Genomic DNA, 13,490 nt, shown 5'->3' with positions numbered 1-13,490 from the left:
CCTCCTTTAGGGAAGCCCTCTTAGTCATGCTCCTGAAACTGGATTAGGCACCCGTTTTGACTCATACAGACGCCTCTCGATTATCAGCATGGATGGCAAAATATTACCTAAAATTATTGCCCTCCGGATACAACCGCTGGTTCCTCTACTGGTGTTTCCAGACCAGTCAGATTTTGTTCCTTCGCGTTCCACTACACATAACTTGCGCACGCGGTTTGCTACCTTGCATTACTTTGACTCTGATTTTCAAGCTGTGGCTGTGCTGCTCAACGCAACGAAGGCTTTTGACTCTCTTCAATGAGCTTTTATGTTCACAGTGCTTACTAGAATGGGCTTCCCTCCCTTTTTCCTTCAGTGGATCAGAGTTCTTTATACTGAGCCGGTGGCCAGGGTTCGTGTCAATGGTTGGGTGTCCACTACTTTCCCTATTCGTAGAGGCACGAGACAGGGCTGCCCTTTATCACCAATGCTTTTTGCATTAGTCCTGGAGCCTCTTGCATGGAAATTGCGTCCGCTCCATGCATCTGCTGCTCTGCGATTTCGGCAGCGTCCGCTTATTGTCTCGCTATACGCAGATGATATGCTGCTATATGTCCGTGAACCCGCCACCGATTTACATGAGTTACTTCGTGAATACGTCAGATTTGAGGGATTCTCAGGACTAGGGATTAATTGGGCCAAATCTAGTGTTTTCCCCTGACTGCAGGCACTTGCGAATTCGAGCTGGATTTCCCACTGGCCTGGACCCGGTAAAATACCTGGGTGGATGGTTACATAGGGACCCTGCGCTGGTTATTTCCATGAACTATGGCCGCACCATCTCCCAATTTATAGATAAAGCTGAGTGCTGGACCCGGCTTCCCCTCTCGCTCGCAGATGGTATTGCAGTGACGAAAATGACTGTTCTACCCAAGTTATTATATCTCTTCGTGAATATTCCTATCTGTCTGAATATCGCTGTTTTTAAGGCACTGCAGTCAGCTTTGTTATCGTTCATCTGGGGGGCAAGAAGCCTCGCTGTAGCTGGGATACAATTGAACAACCGTTTGAATGTGGTGGCTTCTCCGGATATGCGTCTCTACTATTTATGCGCTCAGGCGAATTTTGCTCATTATTGGTTCTTTCCCCAAACGTTTCTGCCGTACACAGCGGTAGAAGCAGATGCTATCCTCTCCTTGCCACTTGTTGCGGCAGCACTCTTGGGTGGCAGTGGAGGACCCAGGGAGGAGATTAATCCAGCACTATGTACAGCCTGGGCCTGGCAAGCTCTCGCAAAGAGGGCACAGCTAGCCTACCTCTATGCCCCACAGCTACCACTAGCAGCTCATCCGGGCATCTCGGCGGCACAGGAAAGCTTGGCCTTGCACACACTGAGGTCTGCCGGTGTGCTTAAAATGGGAGATCTGTATAAACAGGGTCACTTCCCTTCATTGTCTGACTTGCAAGCTGGTCGTACTCATGGTTTGATGTTAAACTTTACATATGTAACGGTGCGACAAGCGCTCAGAGCGATCTATCCTGATTACCCAGCTGAATCACAACCTTTGTGGGCACTGCTTGTGGTGCTCGCTGGTGAGGAGCGCAAGGGCTTGATTACTAAATTATATGCTGCATCCCAGCGTGAGGAGGTGTCAGGGGAGCACCCCTCTTATCTTAAATGGAATGCTGCGTTGGGTTATACCATGCCTAACAAGAAGAGTGTACTGTTCCCCAAGTAAAAGGAAAAGAAAGAGAATAGTCACAGAGGCAGAAGTAGGGAATTCTCCTTTTCGGAACTAGAGTCCTCACACACCCAGCAAGCTAGGTGTCATGCTTCATCATATGGACTTGCTCCTCGTCGGGTCGGCGCTGCAATACCCAACGGGCACCCATAAAGGGGCTCTTTAGCGGAGATCTTTTATTCCTGCCGTATGGTGCTATGGGTGTGAGGGCCCTAGAGGGAAGTGTAGATGTGAAAAAAGTGGTGTTATTTAAAAGGGTTGGACAATACAAAACAGCGAATTTATTGGTATGGTTCTCCACCTTGTTAAAAAGGAAAAGGAGTGGCTGCTCCCTGGATTAATGGTCCAGAAGAGTGACGCTCAAATTGTGTGATGTGGTCAACATGTTTCATGCTTTCCAGCCAATACTGGGCCATAGCATTTCATCAGGATCTAAGTGCAAAACTATCTAAACAATGGTGGTGGGTGGAGAAAGTCCCCTACGTCGTGTCACGTGGTGTTAGGAGGGACTGGGCTGGTTGTTCAGAGTCCCCTGCCCGAGGGGGGGCCATCTTGGAGTGCAGGAAGTACTCCTAGGAGACCTACTACTGGAGGCAGTATCAAGGTGGTGGTTCGTGATAGAGGGGCCTAGGTTGTCATTAATCCTCGTAAGTAATTAAATGTATAGTGTCACCAGATGGCCCAAGTCTCATACCGGGGGTAAAGTCTCAGACTCCTCGCATGCTGGTGACCGCGCTTGGTAGGTGCGTTCAAAAAGTGTTCACAAAATGTGTGTTGCCCGCCCTATACCAGCATCTAGCGCCTACAGACAGTCTTGACAGGGAGTCATGAGTCATGTCTCACAGTGCAGATCGTGGCGCTTCACAAATAAGATGTAAGGTATGCAGGGATTCGTGTGGTGTAATGGCAACAGTCCCACCGTAGACATGTATAATGCCCGGACTGTAATTCACAAATATACGTGTGTGTCGGTTGCTAAATGGAGCCCGAAGACGAAAAACAAACCAGAAACCAGAGGCAGTGGTTCCCCTATTTATTTGTCCATAAGTTTTCAATGTCACCCTTTGTATTGCAGCCACCAGGCAAACAGATCCAAATGCGATTTTAGAGTCAGAGCGGTGTGTAACCAGAGTATGGAGGTGGATATGTACCCTGTGTCTGACCTGGGTGGTACCCTAAACAGTGGGGGTAGTGGTGGTTATTTGCATGGCAGTGGATGGATATAAAAATACTAATCATATTGGATAAAGGGTTAAATTCAGGGTACAGGAAGAAGAGTGTCTATCTCCCTGTCAGGGCGGCCGATGGTATATCATCGAGGCCAGTCGTGTGGGAGGAAAGACAGTGCACCCACCTCCGTTCCATTCTTTAAAAGGCATGTTGCGTGCTTCTGTGGTGTGCCTCAAGTACCACCCATCTCAAGGACTCTGCTGGGTGTCGGATTTCTTTACAGTGTGTATACATTTTGGTGGTTATTCCCATGCACCGCACATTACTCTTGTGCTCGGTGATGCGTATCTTGACCAGTCTCATCGTCATTCATACATATTTCTTGTCACAGGGAGAAGTGTTCATGTAAATGCACTGTGGTGTGTTGCAGTTGGTGTGTCGCTTGAGTTTCCAAAAGAAAGTATCCGTCATCCGTCTTTTCATTACAGGTATACATTGCAGATATCTATCAATTAAAAATTAGGCACACACTAGCCTCGGATAGCCAAATTAAACTAAATTAAGTTTAACAGTGATGTTAAGGGACATTTGGACGTGAGTAAGGCGAGGATCTGTGCAACCCCGTCCTGAAGAAGAAGCCCAGCTTCTAAACATGTTGACGCACTCATGAGGTGTTGTACATTAATATACAAATCCCCCTTTTAATAGTGCCAGCACGGAGGCCCATTAAAATTTATTAGACCTCACGTGCCAGGCCCTTTATCATTTTTTCACTTTTTTCGAACCCACCACTCACTCAATGATATAACCCATCCTCACACCACACATAGTCAAAACCTTAGTGCTCCCACGTATTCCGTCAGTTAGTAGCAAGCCGCATCCCGTAGAGGGGTGCGCAACCCCAATGATGAAGCATGACACCAAGGGTCCTCTTGGGTGTGTGAGGGGTATTTAAAGAACACTGTGTGCTCCCCACCATAGTGGGGACCACTCTAGAAACATTCCTGTGTGGATTCTTTTTGTTTAAGTAATAGTATTTGGGGAGACCAAATCCACCCCATTTCATCTCTCCTCTCCCTTTTTGTTGTATTTATGCCCCATACATGCCATCTCTAAGGGTAATGGTGTACTCGGCAATACCTCTGCTATGCGCCATACATGCCACCTCTAAGTGTCATGTTCTATTAGGCAGCAACTGCGCTATGCCTCATACATGCCACCTGTAATGGTCTACTTAGCACCACCTGCATTCATCACCTTCAGCTCTTTTGCACACAATAGTAATGAAAACTTAAAAACAAAATGCTAAACATAGACAATCATGAACAGGAACAACACTTGCAAAAGGCTCCAAATTAGTCCTTGTGGAAGTAATGACGCTATTGGTTTCACTTTTACTTTTCTAACCTCTTCTGTGATCTGAATGTCTTTAATTACTATTCTCCTACGTAGCCCATCTGGTATTATTTGTCTCTTTTTCTAATCTTCTTTGTCCTTCCAATGTATTAAATTGCCATCCTCCGAATGAGTCTAATTACCGTTTTTTCTACTTTGCTGGTCCATTATTACTTGTTACTTTTATATTTGCAACAATGTTTTAAGGTTTCCTTCCCAGTGTCATGAACTGTTGGTAATTAACACATTAGTAGCAGTTTTGGTGCCAAAAAAATATACACTGCAGCACGTAAATAAATACAGATCATCCTAAAACAAAATATATTACAAAATTATCAAAATGTTGGATATATCTATTAGTTCCAATAAAATATATACAAAACGAAAGCTACCTTATAAAATGTTTTAAATGCTTTACTTAAAATTTGCTCTGGTGTTTGTTACTGTGTATGCATCTATATATGTGCATCTTTAAAATGGAATGGTCAATGCATGTCTGTCTGTACGTATCTGGCTGTATATTTCTGTTTCTGCGTCTCCATTTAAGACCTATCAAATAATTAGACGATGCAATCTTCATATTCTTTTATGTATCAAAAAAAATCAATACGTCTTACAATGCAAAGCATTATCACAAGACTGAAAGTAAAGTAAAACGAATCACCATGGGCGTCCGCAGAAATGTTTACAGGGAGGGGCAAATTTTTAACTTCATCACCATCCCCCTTGCACCCTTCTCCCCTTTGCCTTGCATCCTTCTTGCCCTCCCCGTTGCACCATTCTCCCCTCCCCTTGCACCCTTCTCCCCCTCCCCCTTGTACCCTGCTCCACCTCCGCCTTGCAAGCTTTTCTACCTTGCACCCTTCTCCCCTCTAATGTGTACCCTTCTCCGCTCTGCCTTGCACCCTTCTCCTCTCTACCTTGCACCCTTCTCCCCTCTGCCTTGCACCCTTCTCCCCTCTCCCTTGCACCCTTCTCCCCTCTCCCTTGCACCCTTCTCCCCTCTCCCTTGCACCCTTCTCCCCTCTCCCTTGCACCCTTCTCCCCTCTCCCTTGCACCCTTCTCCCCTCTGCCTTGCACCCTTTTCCCCTTTGCCTTGCACCCTTCTCCCCTCTCCCTTGCACCCTTCTCCTCTCTCCCTTGCACCCTTCTCCTCTCTCACTTGCACCCTTTTTCCTCTGTCTTGTACCCTTCTGTGCCTTGCACCCTTCTCCCCTTGCGGCTTGCACGCTTCTCCCCTTGCGGCTTGCACCCTTCTCCCCCTCTGCCTTGCACCCTTCTCCCCTTTACCTTGCACCCTTCTCGGCCACCCCCTTGCACCCTTCCCACCCAATGGAGGGGGCTGCCACCTGGAACAATGCCACCATTTCCAAAGCATGATGGACTAGTGCCTGCCCTAACTGGGCCCACAACGGACGCACTGGCGAATCCAGGGGGGGGGGGCAAGTGCCCCCGCTTGCCCCCTCTACAGACACCCATGCTAATGACATTCAAGCTCTGTCTGAGCAAAAACGAAAGTAAGTGTTGTTCATTAAACACTTTTTTGCAAAAAAAACTTCACGCACCCATTTGTGCATCATGTGATTTCATGTTATATATATATTTTTTTATTTCTCTTTGCTGCCATTGGGTATTTGTTACTAAGCAACTCTTTCTACAGCAAATTAATTGCTTTTGGTCTATATAACCTCCCTAAAATACATCTTTCCTAAAAGCTGAGTTTAGACAGATCTTCAAGTGTAGTTGGCAGTTCTGCAATTCCTACTTCGACAAGCACTTCATACTTCAACAATTTCAGTAAGTGGATTTTATTTTTACAAGCATCTTTTTATATAGTTATAACTTTTTCCATTACTTTTTAAAAAAAACATTAGCTAGCTAACAATTCTATACTTTTTTGTGCATTTGTCCATTTATATAAATATTTGCATTTTAAATTGATCAAATAATGTTGACAGCACTTCTATAATTATTTTTACTTTCCGATATATAAACACTGTTTATTTTTATAAATCCACAGCTCAAGATACTATCGAATGACAGCACTACTGTGTCGTTCCCGATAACTATTGAAACACTGCTATCAAAAACTATAGGAACTCTGGTAAGTGCATTACTGATTAAAGTTATCTTATGTACGTACAACAATGTTTTAGCAAGATTAAAAAAATTGCAAGTAAATTACTAACATATAGACACACACATGCTACTCAACGTCTCCCCACCCCCCTTCCTTATGCTCAATACATGAAACCTCAAAGGGTAATGGTGTACTCTACACCACCTTTTCTATGCTCCATACATGACACCTCTAAAGGTAATGGTGTACTCTGCACCCCCGCTTCTATGCTCCATAAATGCCACCTGTAAGGGTAATGGTGTACTCGGCACCACCTTGTCTATGCTCCATTCATGCCGCCTCTAAAGGGAATAGTCTACTTGCATCACCTCTGCTATGCTCCATACATGCCACCTGTAAGGGTAATCGTCTACTGTGCACCACCTGCACTCATCTCCTTTAGTTCTCTGCATTTATGTTTCTTTTTCAGAGTGTGTCTCTGTCTTTCTGTCTCTTCGTTTGTAGTTTCTCTTCTAGATTTGGGTACAACCTATATATAGAGGAGCATCTACAAAGAAAAAGACACAAACACAGACACACACTCTGACAAAGAAACATACAGAGAGGCAAACAAATACATACACACAAGTTACTGAAGGTCCTCCCAGCTATGCTCCATACATGTCACCTCTAAGGGTAATTGTCTATTTGGTACTATCTCTGTTATGCCTCATACATGCTAGGTCTAAGGGTAATAATGTACCTTGCGCCATCTCTGCTATGCCCAATACATGCGACCTCTAAGGGTAATAATGTATTCAGCACCATCTCTGCTATGTCCCATACATGCCACCTCTAAGGGGTAATAATGTACTCAGCACCATCTCTGCTATGCCTCATACATGCTGCCTCTAAAGGTAATAATGTACTCGTCACCATCTCTGCTATGCCTCATATATGCTGCCTCTAAAGGTAATAATGTACTTGGCACATCTCTGCTATGCCCCATACATGCAATTTGTAAGGTTAATGTTATACTCTGCACCACTTCCACTTATCTTCAGTTTTCTGCATTTATGTTTATTTTTCAGAGCGTTTGTGTCTTTTTGTGTCTTAGTTTGTAGCTGCTCCTCTATATGTGAGTACAACCTATATTTAGAGGACCACTTATAAAGGAAAACACACAAACACAAACATACTCTGAAAAAGAAACATACAGAGAGGCAAACAAATAGATACATGCAAGTTACTGAAGGTCCCTCCAGCTATGCTCCATACATGTCACCTGTAAGGGTAATAATGTACTCGGCACCACCTCTGCTATGCTCCGTACATGCCACCTCTTAAAGTAATAATGTACTGGCACCACCTCTGCTATGTCCCGTGCATGCAACATTTAAGGGTAATTTTGTACTCAACACCACCTCTGTTATATCTATCCATGCAACCTCTCAGAGTAGTAGTGTATTTGGCAACAGCTCTGCTATTCTCTATACATGCTACTTGTAAGGGTAATGGTGCACTTAGCACCACTTCTGCTATGCTCTATACATGCCACATCTAAGGGTAATAGTCTATTCGACACCACCTCCCTATGCTCCATACATGCCACCTGTATGGCTAATCATCTACTTTGCACCACCTGCACTCCTCACATTCAACATTACTTGCATACTCTATTTTAAATACCCTTTTCCTATCAGTGCAGTATTCACTGCCATGTGTTCACAATGCCTGCACAGTGATGTATACTCAAAAAATAGATGCACACACACTGACCTACAGAAATGTATAAAGATATCGACGACGTGGTTTATGCGTATAGGGATTTTGGCGCCTCTAGGTTGGATTACACTAATAGTATAGATATACAAAAATTAGGTTCACGGTGCTTAAAGGTATGGAGAACCACTTAACTCCATAAGGCAAGAGCAATGCTCTTTAAAACGTAATTTCTTCTCCCAAGCACATGTTATAAATCAAAAAAACAAGCGAGGGTCCCTGATAATAGAAATACTAGGAGAAGAAGGCAGGGATCAAATATAAACAAAAACACAAAACCTCTCCTAGAACACAGTCTAAAGGTGATGCACCCATAGATCCATTTATATCAACATTGTCCAGCACAGAGTTTATTTGAAAAACATATTTCTTATTTTATTTCTTTTTATATGTACACAAAAGAAGTATCATCACAATATTCCAAAATACACTGTCAATGTAAATACACAATACAACCCCCACACACCCTGAGACACCCACACATCCTCAATCATTCAAACACCCATATACAATGCAATAAAATATTTACAATACAATTGGAGAAGACAATACAACAAAGGGAGAAAAACAATACAATAATAATCACAAGCAAGCAAAGCAAAAAGCGCCGACTCGCGTTTCGGAAAAGGCAACTGTCCAAAGTTCCTTTGTCAGGGCGCAAACAAGTTTATTAGTAGAATTTCTTTGAGGAGTTACTTTATTCAGTATAAGCAGACATATACATATTTCAATTGCGAATCAAAGGATTCAAATGCTGGAGAACCTTAAAAGAAATATATAACCACTGTCCAAACCAACCAGAATAGACCACCATGTCCAATATATTAAAAAGAGTGCTGGAAAGATAGAAGAACTTAAGGGAGAACCCTAGTGCATACACCAAAAAGTGAAAAAATATTATAAATTATAAAGGGATTAGAACCAACACCAGTAAAAATAAGGATGAAAAATACATACATTGATCCTATATCCAGGGTATCACGAGAACCTACTGAATATCCAAAGCAGCCATTAGAATCAAAACCGCATAGGTGTGTAGCCAGTCACACACCGAAGTACTCGAGAGCCTGATGCTATGAAAACACAAACATACACTGCATAAATAAATGTATACTGAAAGTGAAAGCTACATAGTCACAGCACCCTATTAATAGAATCGAATAAATAGTGAAAACCATGCTCCCAAGCGGATTCATTGGATGCAGAAATGGCACGCCTAGGGTATGTGTACCGAGGAGGAACAGTCAAATATAATCCTCACCTACAGATGACACAGTCGCCCATACTTATACTGAGCCTGTCTGGTCTAGATGCACTCCACTAACAAGGTTCCATATAGATCTGGGCATAACTCAATCAATATGGTGCCAACCCATGCACTAGGTGTCATCGCACTACAAAAAATAGAAACCAAATTGACTTACTCTCTCAGAGAGTATCCCAGGAATAGATGTAAGGTAACTTTCCTACACGCAATGTTCTGAAAACTGCACTAAAGCTATAAAATACATGGGGACATAGTAGATGACGGGCCTAATATGTTATGTTATGTTATGTTAAAATGGGACTTTTATAGCGCAACGGCTACTCCAAGGGAGTGTCCCGGCGCTTTGAGCTCCAAACCATAGAGGAGAGCATGAAACATAACAGTAACAAAAAGGGGCCTAAAAAAGGAAAAGATTATCCAGCAAACAACCAGGTCTTCAGGTCTTTCCTGAAAACAAGCAGATTTGAGGTGTTTCGCAGGAACAACGGTAGCGAGTTCCATAGCTGAGGAGCGAGGAAGCTAAAAGACCGGCCGCCTAGCCGAGCCTTTTTAATACGTGGTACCCGCGCCAAAGCCAAGGCTTCTGACCTGAGGGATCGTGCAGGTCGATAGAAGTCCAGCCTCCTCTGAAGATACTTGGCACCATTGCCATGTAAGGCCTTATGGGCAAGAGTCATGGCCTTAAACAGTATCCTCTTCCGCACCGGAAGCCAGTGGAGGGATGCAAGAAGGTTAGAGGCGCTAGTGCGACGATGAAGGCCAAAGATGGCACGCGCAGCGGCGTTCTGGGTAATCTGCAGACGCTGGAGGAGATATTCAGGCAAGCCAAGATATAGAACATTGGCGTAGTCCAATCTGGACCCTATAAGGGCCTGAACAGTAATCCTCCGATGTTGCTCCGATAGAAGGGGAAAAAACTTGCGCAACATTCTAAGTATCCCAAAACATGTTCCCGTGAGAGTGGAAACCTGGGATTTGAGCGAGAGCTCGTTGTCGATTTTAATTCCCAGGTTTTTAGCCCACTTAGAGGACTGTGTGGGAGGGAACATGTCAGCAGGCCACCATCCTCGCCAATCTGGTTCTGATGGGCATCCGAAGAATAGTATTTCGGACTTGTCCGAGTTGCACTTAAGACTGTTTTGTGAAAACCAGCTAAAAACAGCCCCAAGGCACTCGCGGATCCCTTCACCATCGAACTCTTCACCCTTGCGACAGGTGAAGAGGAGCTGAGTGTCGTCAGCATAAGAGACGATCCGGGCCCCATAGGACTCCGCCAATGTCGCCAAAGGGGTCATCAGGATGTTAAAGAGAGTGGGGCTCAAAATAGAGCCCTGAGGCACTCCGACTCCCAGTGGCGGCATCTCGGCGGATCCGGGTGAGACCCAGACCGTCTGGCGGCGGTTGGCCAGAAAGGAAGAAAACCAGTTGAGCACCGTCCCCCCTAGCCCGATGTCACGGAGCCTAGTGAGGAGATCCTCATGGGGGACGGTGTCGAACGCCGCCGACAGATCTAGCATTACTAACAACACCCTGCCTCCCATATCCAGCACCTCTTTTACGATCTCCGAGACTTCCAAAAGCGCCGTCTCGGTGCTTAAGTTGGAGCGGAATCCCGATTGGGATTCATGGAGTAGATCATTAGACTCCAGAAAGTTGGAAAGCACGCTGTGCACGTGTTTCTCCAAGATCTTGGTTAGTGCTGGAAGGAGCGATATTGGCCTGTAGTTGGAAGGCGCCTCTGGGTCAAGATTGGGCTTCTTAATCAGAGGGATGACCATAGCTTGCTTCCAGGTCTGAGGCAGAAAGCCCTCGCTCATAATAATGGAGAAATTAAATAGGAATACCGGACCGAGTGGGGCGGTACACTGCGGGAATAAAAACAAAACACAACTAATCACTACCCCAGTCAGAGCCACAGCTAGATCACTGGGCACTTTTGCGGTTTTGATTCTAATGGCTGCTTTGGATATTCAGTAGGTTCTCGTGATACCCTGGCTATAGGATCAATGTATGTATTTTTCGTCCTTATTTTTACTGGTGTTGGTTCTAATCACTTTATAATTTATAATATTTTTTCACTTTTTGGTGTATGCACTAGGGCTCTCCCTTAAGTTCTTCTATCCTTCCAGCACTCTTTTTAATATATTGGACATGGTGGTCTATTCTGGTTGGTTTGGACAGTGGTTCTATATTTCTTTTAAGGTTCTCCAGCATTTGAATCCTTTGATTCGCAATTGAAATATGTATATGTCTGCTTATACTTGTTCTTTTGTTTTTTCCACAGATATTTTCTACCTTTATATATTGATTTTAAGACTGAGTCCCCAAGTCTGATTTCATCCTGAATTATTTACCTGGATTATCTATAGGATTATAAACTGAAGAAAATAACTCCTCAAAGAAGTTCTACATATAAATTTGTTTGCGCCCTGACGAAGGAACTTTGAACAGTTGTCTTTTCCGAAACGCGCGTCAGCGCTTTTTGCTTTGCTTGCTTGTGATTATTATTGTTTTATTTTTCTCCCTTTGTTGTATTGTCTTCTCCAATTGTATTGTAAACATTTTATTGCATTGTATATGGGTGTTTGAATGACTGTGAGTATGTGTGGGTGTCTCAGGACGCGTGGGGGTTGTATTGTGTATTTACATTGACAGAGTATTTTGGAATATTGTGGTGATACTTCTTGTGTGTATATATATAAAGAAATAAAATAAGAAATATGTTTTTCAAATAAACTCTGTGGTGTGTTGGACAATGTTGATATAAATGGATCTATGGATGTATCGCCTTTAGACTAATTGTGTTCTAGGAGAGGTTTTGTGTTTTTGTTTATATTCACGTTATAAATAATGACAAGGTTTCCCTGTTATTAACAAACAGATACAATAATGAAATGACAGATATACAGAATTTCGTTTTTTTGTTTTTCTTGTCATGCTTTATTCAGTTGTATTCAGCAACAGCCAACGCGTTTCGTCGCAATAGGTTGTGCTCCCGCGACTTCCTCAAGGCTATTCAATCCAAGTATATGATTTGTAAATGCGGTGATACTCCCACCCACATTGGGGTTCTATGGGTTAATGTGGTCGTTCTTATAGGTAATTCCTCCGATTTTCAATCAAAGTTATCCACTTTAAAGTTCGTCTTTGTGGGGGTTATCCTGCAAAAAGACAGGAGATGGGGTTGCCAGATCGATACTGCCACTCTGAAACATCAACAGCTACCAGGTCTCCTACGCACTGAGTTTAAGGCCTTCCTGACCAAGCCAGTCATCGCGGTCCGCTGGTCCGGCGTTGCATCACGTCTCCGAGTACTCTCACAGAGTGACGTAGGCAAACAGAAATGTATATACAAAGACACACATAAACAGGAATGTATAATGAACCACACAACTTACTCCCATATGTAGGTGCAGCTACAAACCAAGGGACACAAACACAGACTGAAAAATAAACGTACACAAAGGCAGACACATAAGTGCAATGTTCAATAAAACACAGTGTGTTTGTAGGATACGCCTTACACATTAAATACTCATTTGATTGAGCAGCCAAGCATGGTGGCTGTGTAGAGAAGGAGCTCTACAAGAGACGCGGCATGTTCTACTAATCCGATCATCAATCCGGCTCAAGTTCACCCCAGGTGGCGGATCCCGACGTCGGAGGGCAGTCTGCACCGTCCGACCTGACCCCGATGCAGTTCCAAAGCCAGGAACCGGGACGGACACGTAACAATAAAGTGCGGCCTGCGGCCAGCTAGGCGACACAGGCCTCAAGTAACCCCATGCCTGAGCGGAAGTGAGGGGTGGACGGCCACTGCTACCGGAAGTTGCCCTGGACCCCGGAGGTGCGGATAAAGAGCCTGACGTCACCGGAGCCTTGAGCCGCTCTGTGACGAGGTATCGCCGGCACTACAACGGCAGCACAGGGGGCGGAGTACGGCCCCGGATCGATCCTTTAGGGCACTGGCAGCACTGACGTCGAAGGCCTGGGGCTCCTCCCGCGGTAATCCTTGTGAAGAGAGACCCTGGAATAACGGAGGGGCAAGGACATAAAATACCCCGACTGTGGGGCGGCTGATGCGACCTCAGAGTG

At 44.4% G+C, this 13,490-nt stretch overlaps 1 protein-coding gene across 3 annotated transcripts in view; it reads left to right on the top strand.

Annotated features, from left to right (window-relative positions):
• Nucleotides 1–13,490, top strand: part of LYST (lysosomal trafficking regulator) — a 4,348,576-nt gene that overhangs the window by 518,914 nt on the left and 3,816,172 nt on the right. The window contains exon 7 of one of the 3 annotated variants that reach the window (XM_086927078.1): nucleotides 6,308–6,391. The exons of the other annotated variants lie outside the window; for them this stretch is intronic. Coding sequence (XP_086783204.1) covers nucleotides 6,308–6,391 — 84 coding nt within the window. The remainder of the gene's footprint in view (nucleotides 1–6,307; nucleotides 6,392–13,490) is intronic. 3 annotated transcript variants of the gene reach the window in all.

This window comes from Lissotriton vulgaris, chromosome 6, assembly GCF_964263255.1.
Source record: "Lissotriton vulgaris chromosome 6, aLisVul1.2, whole genome shotgun sequence".
NCBI classification, from domain to species: Eukaryota; Metazoa; Chordata; class Amphibia; order Caudata; family Salamandridae; genus Lissotriton; species Lissotriton vulgaris.
Note: the sequence above shows the minus strand (reverse complement) of the source record. Positions and strands in the feature narration are given on the sequence as shown.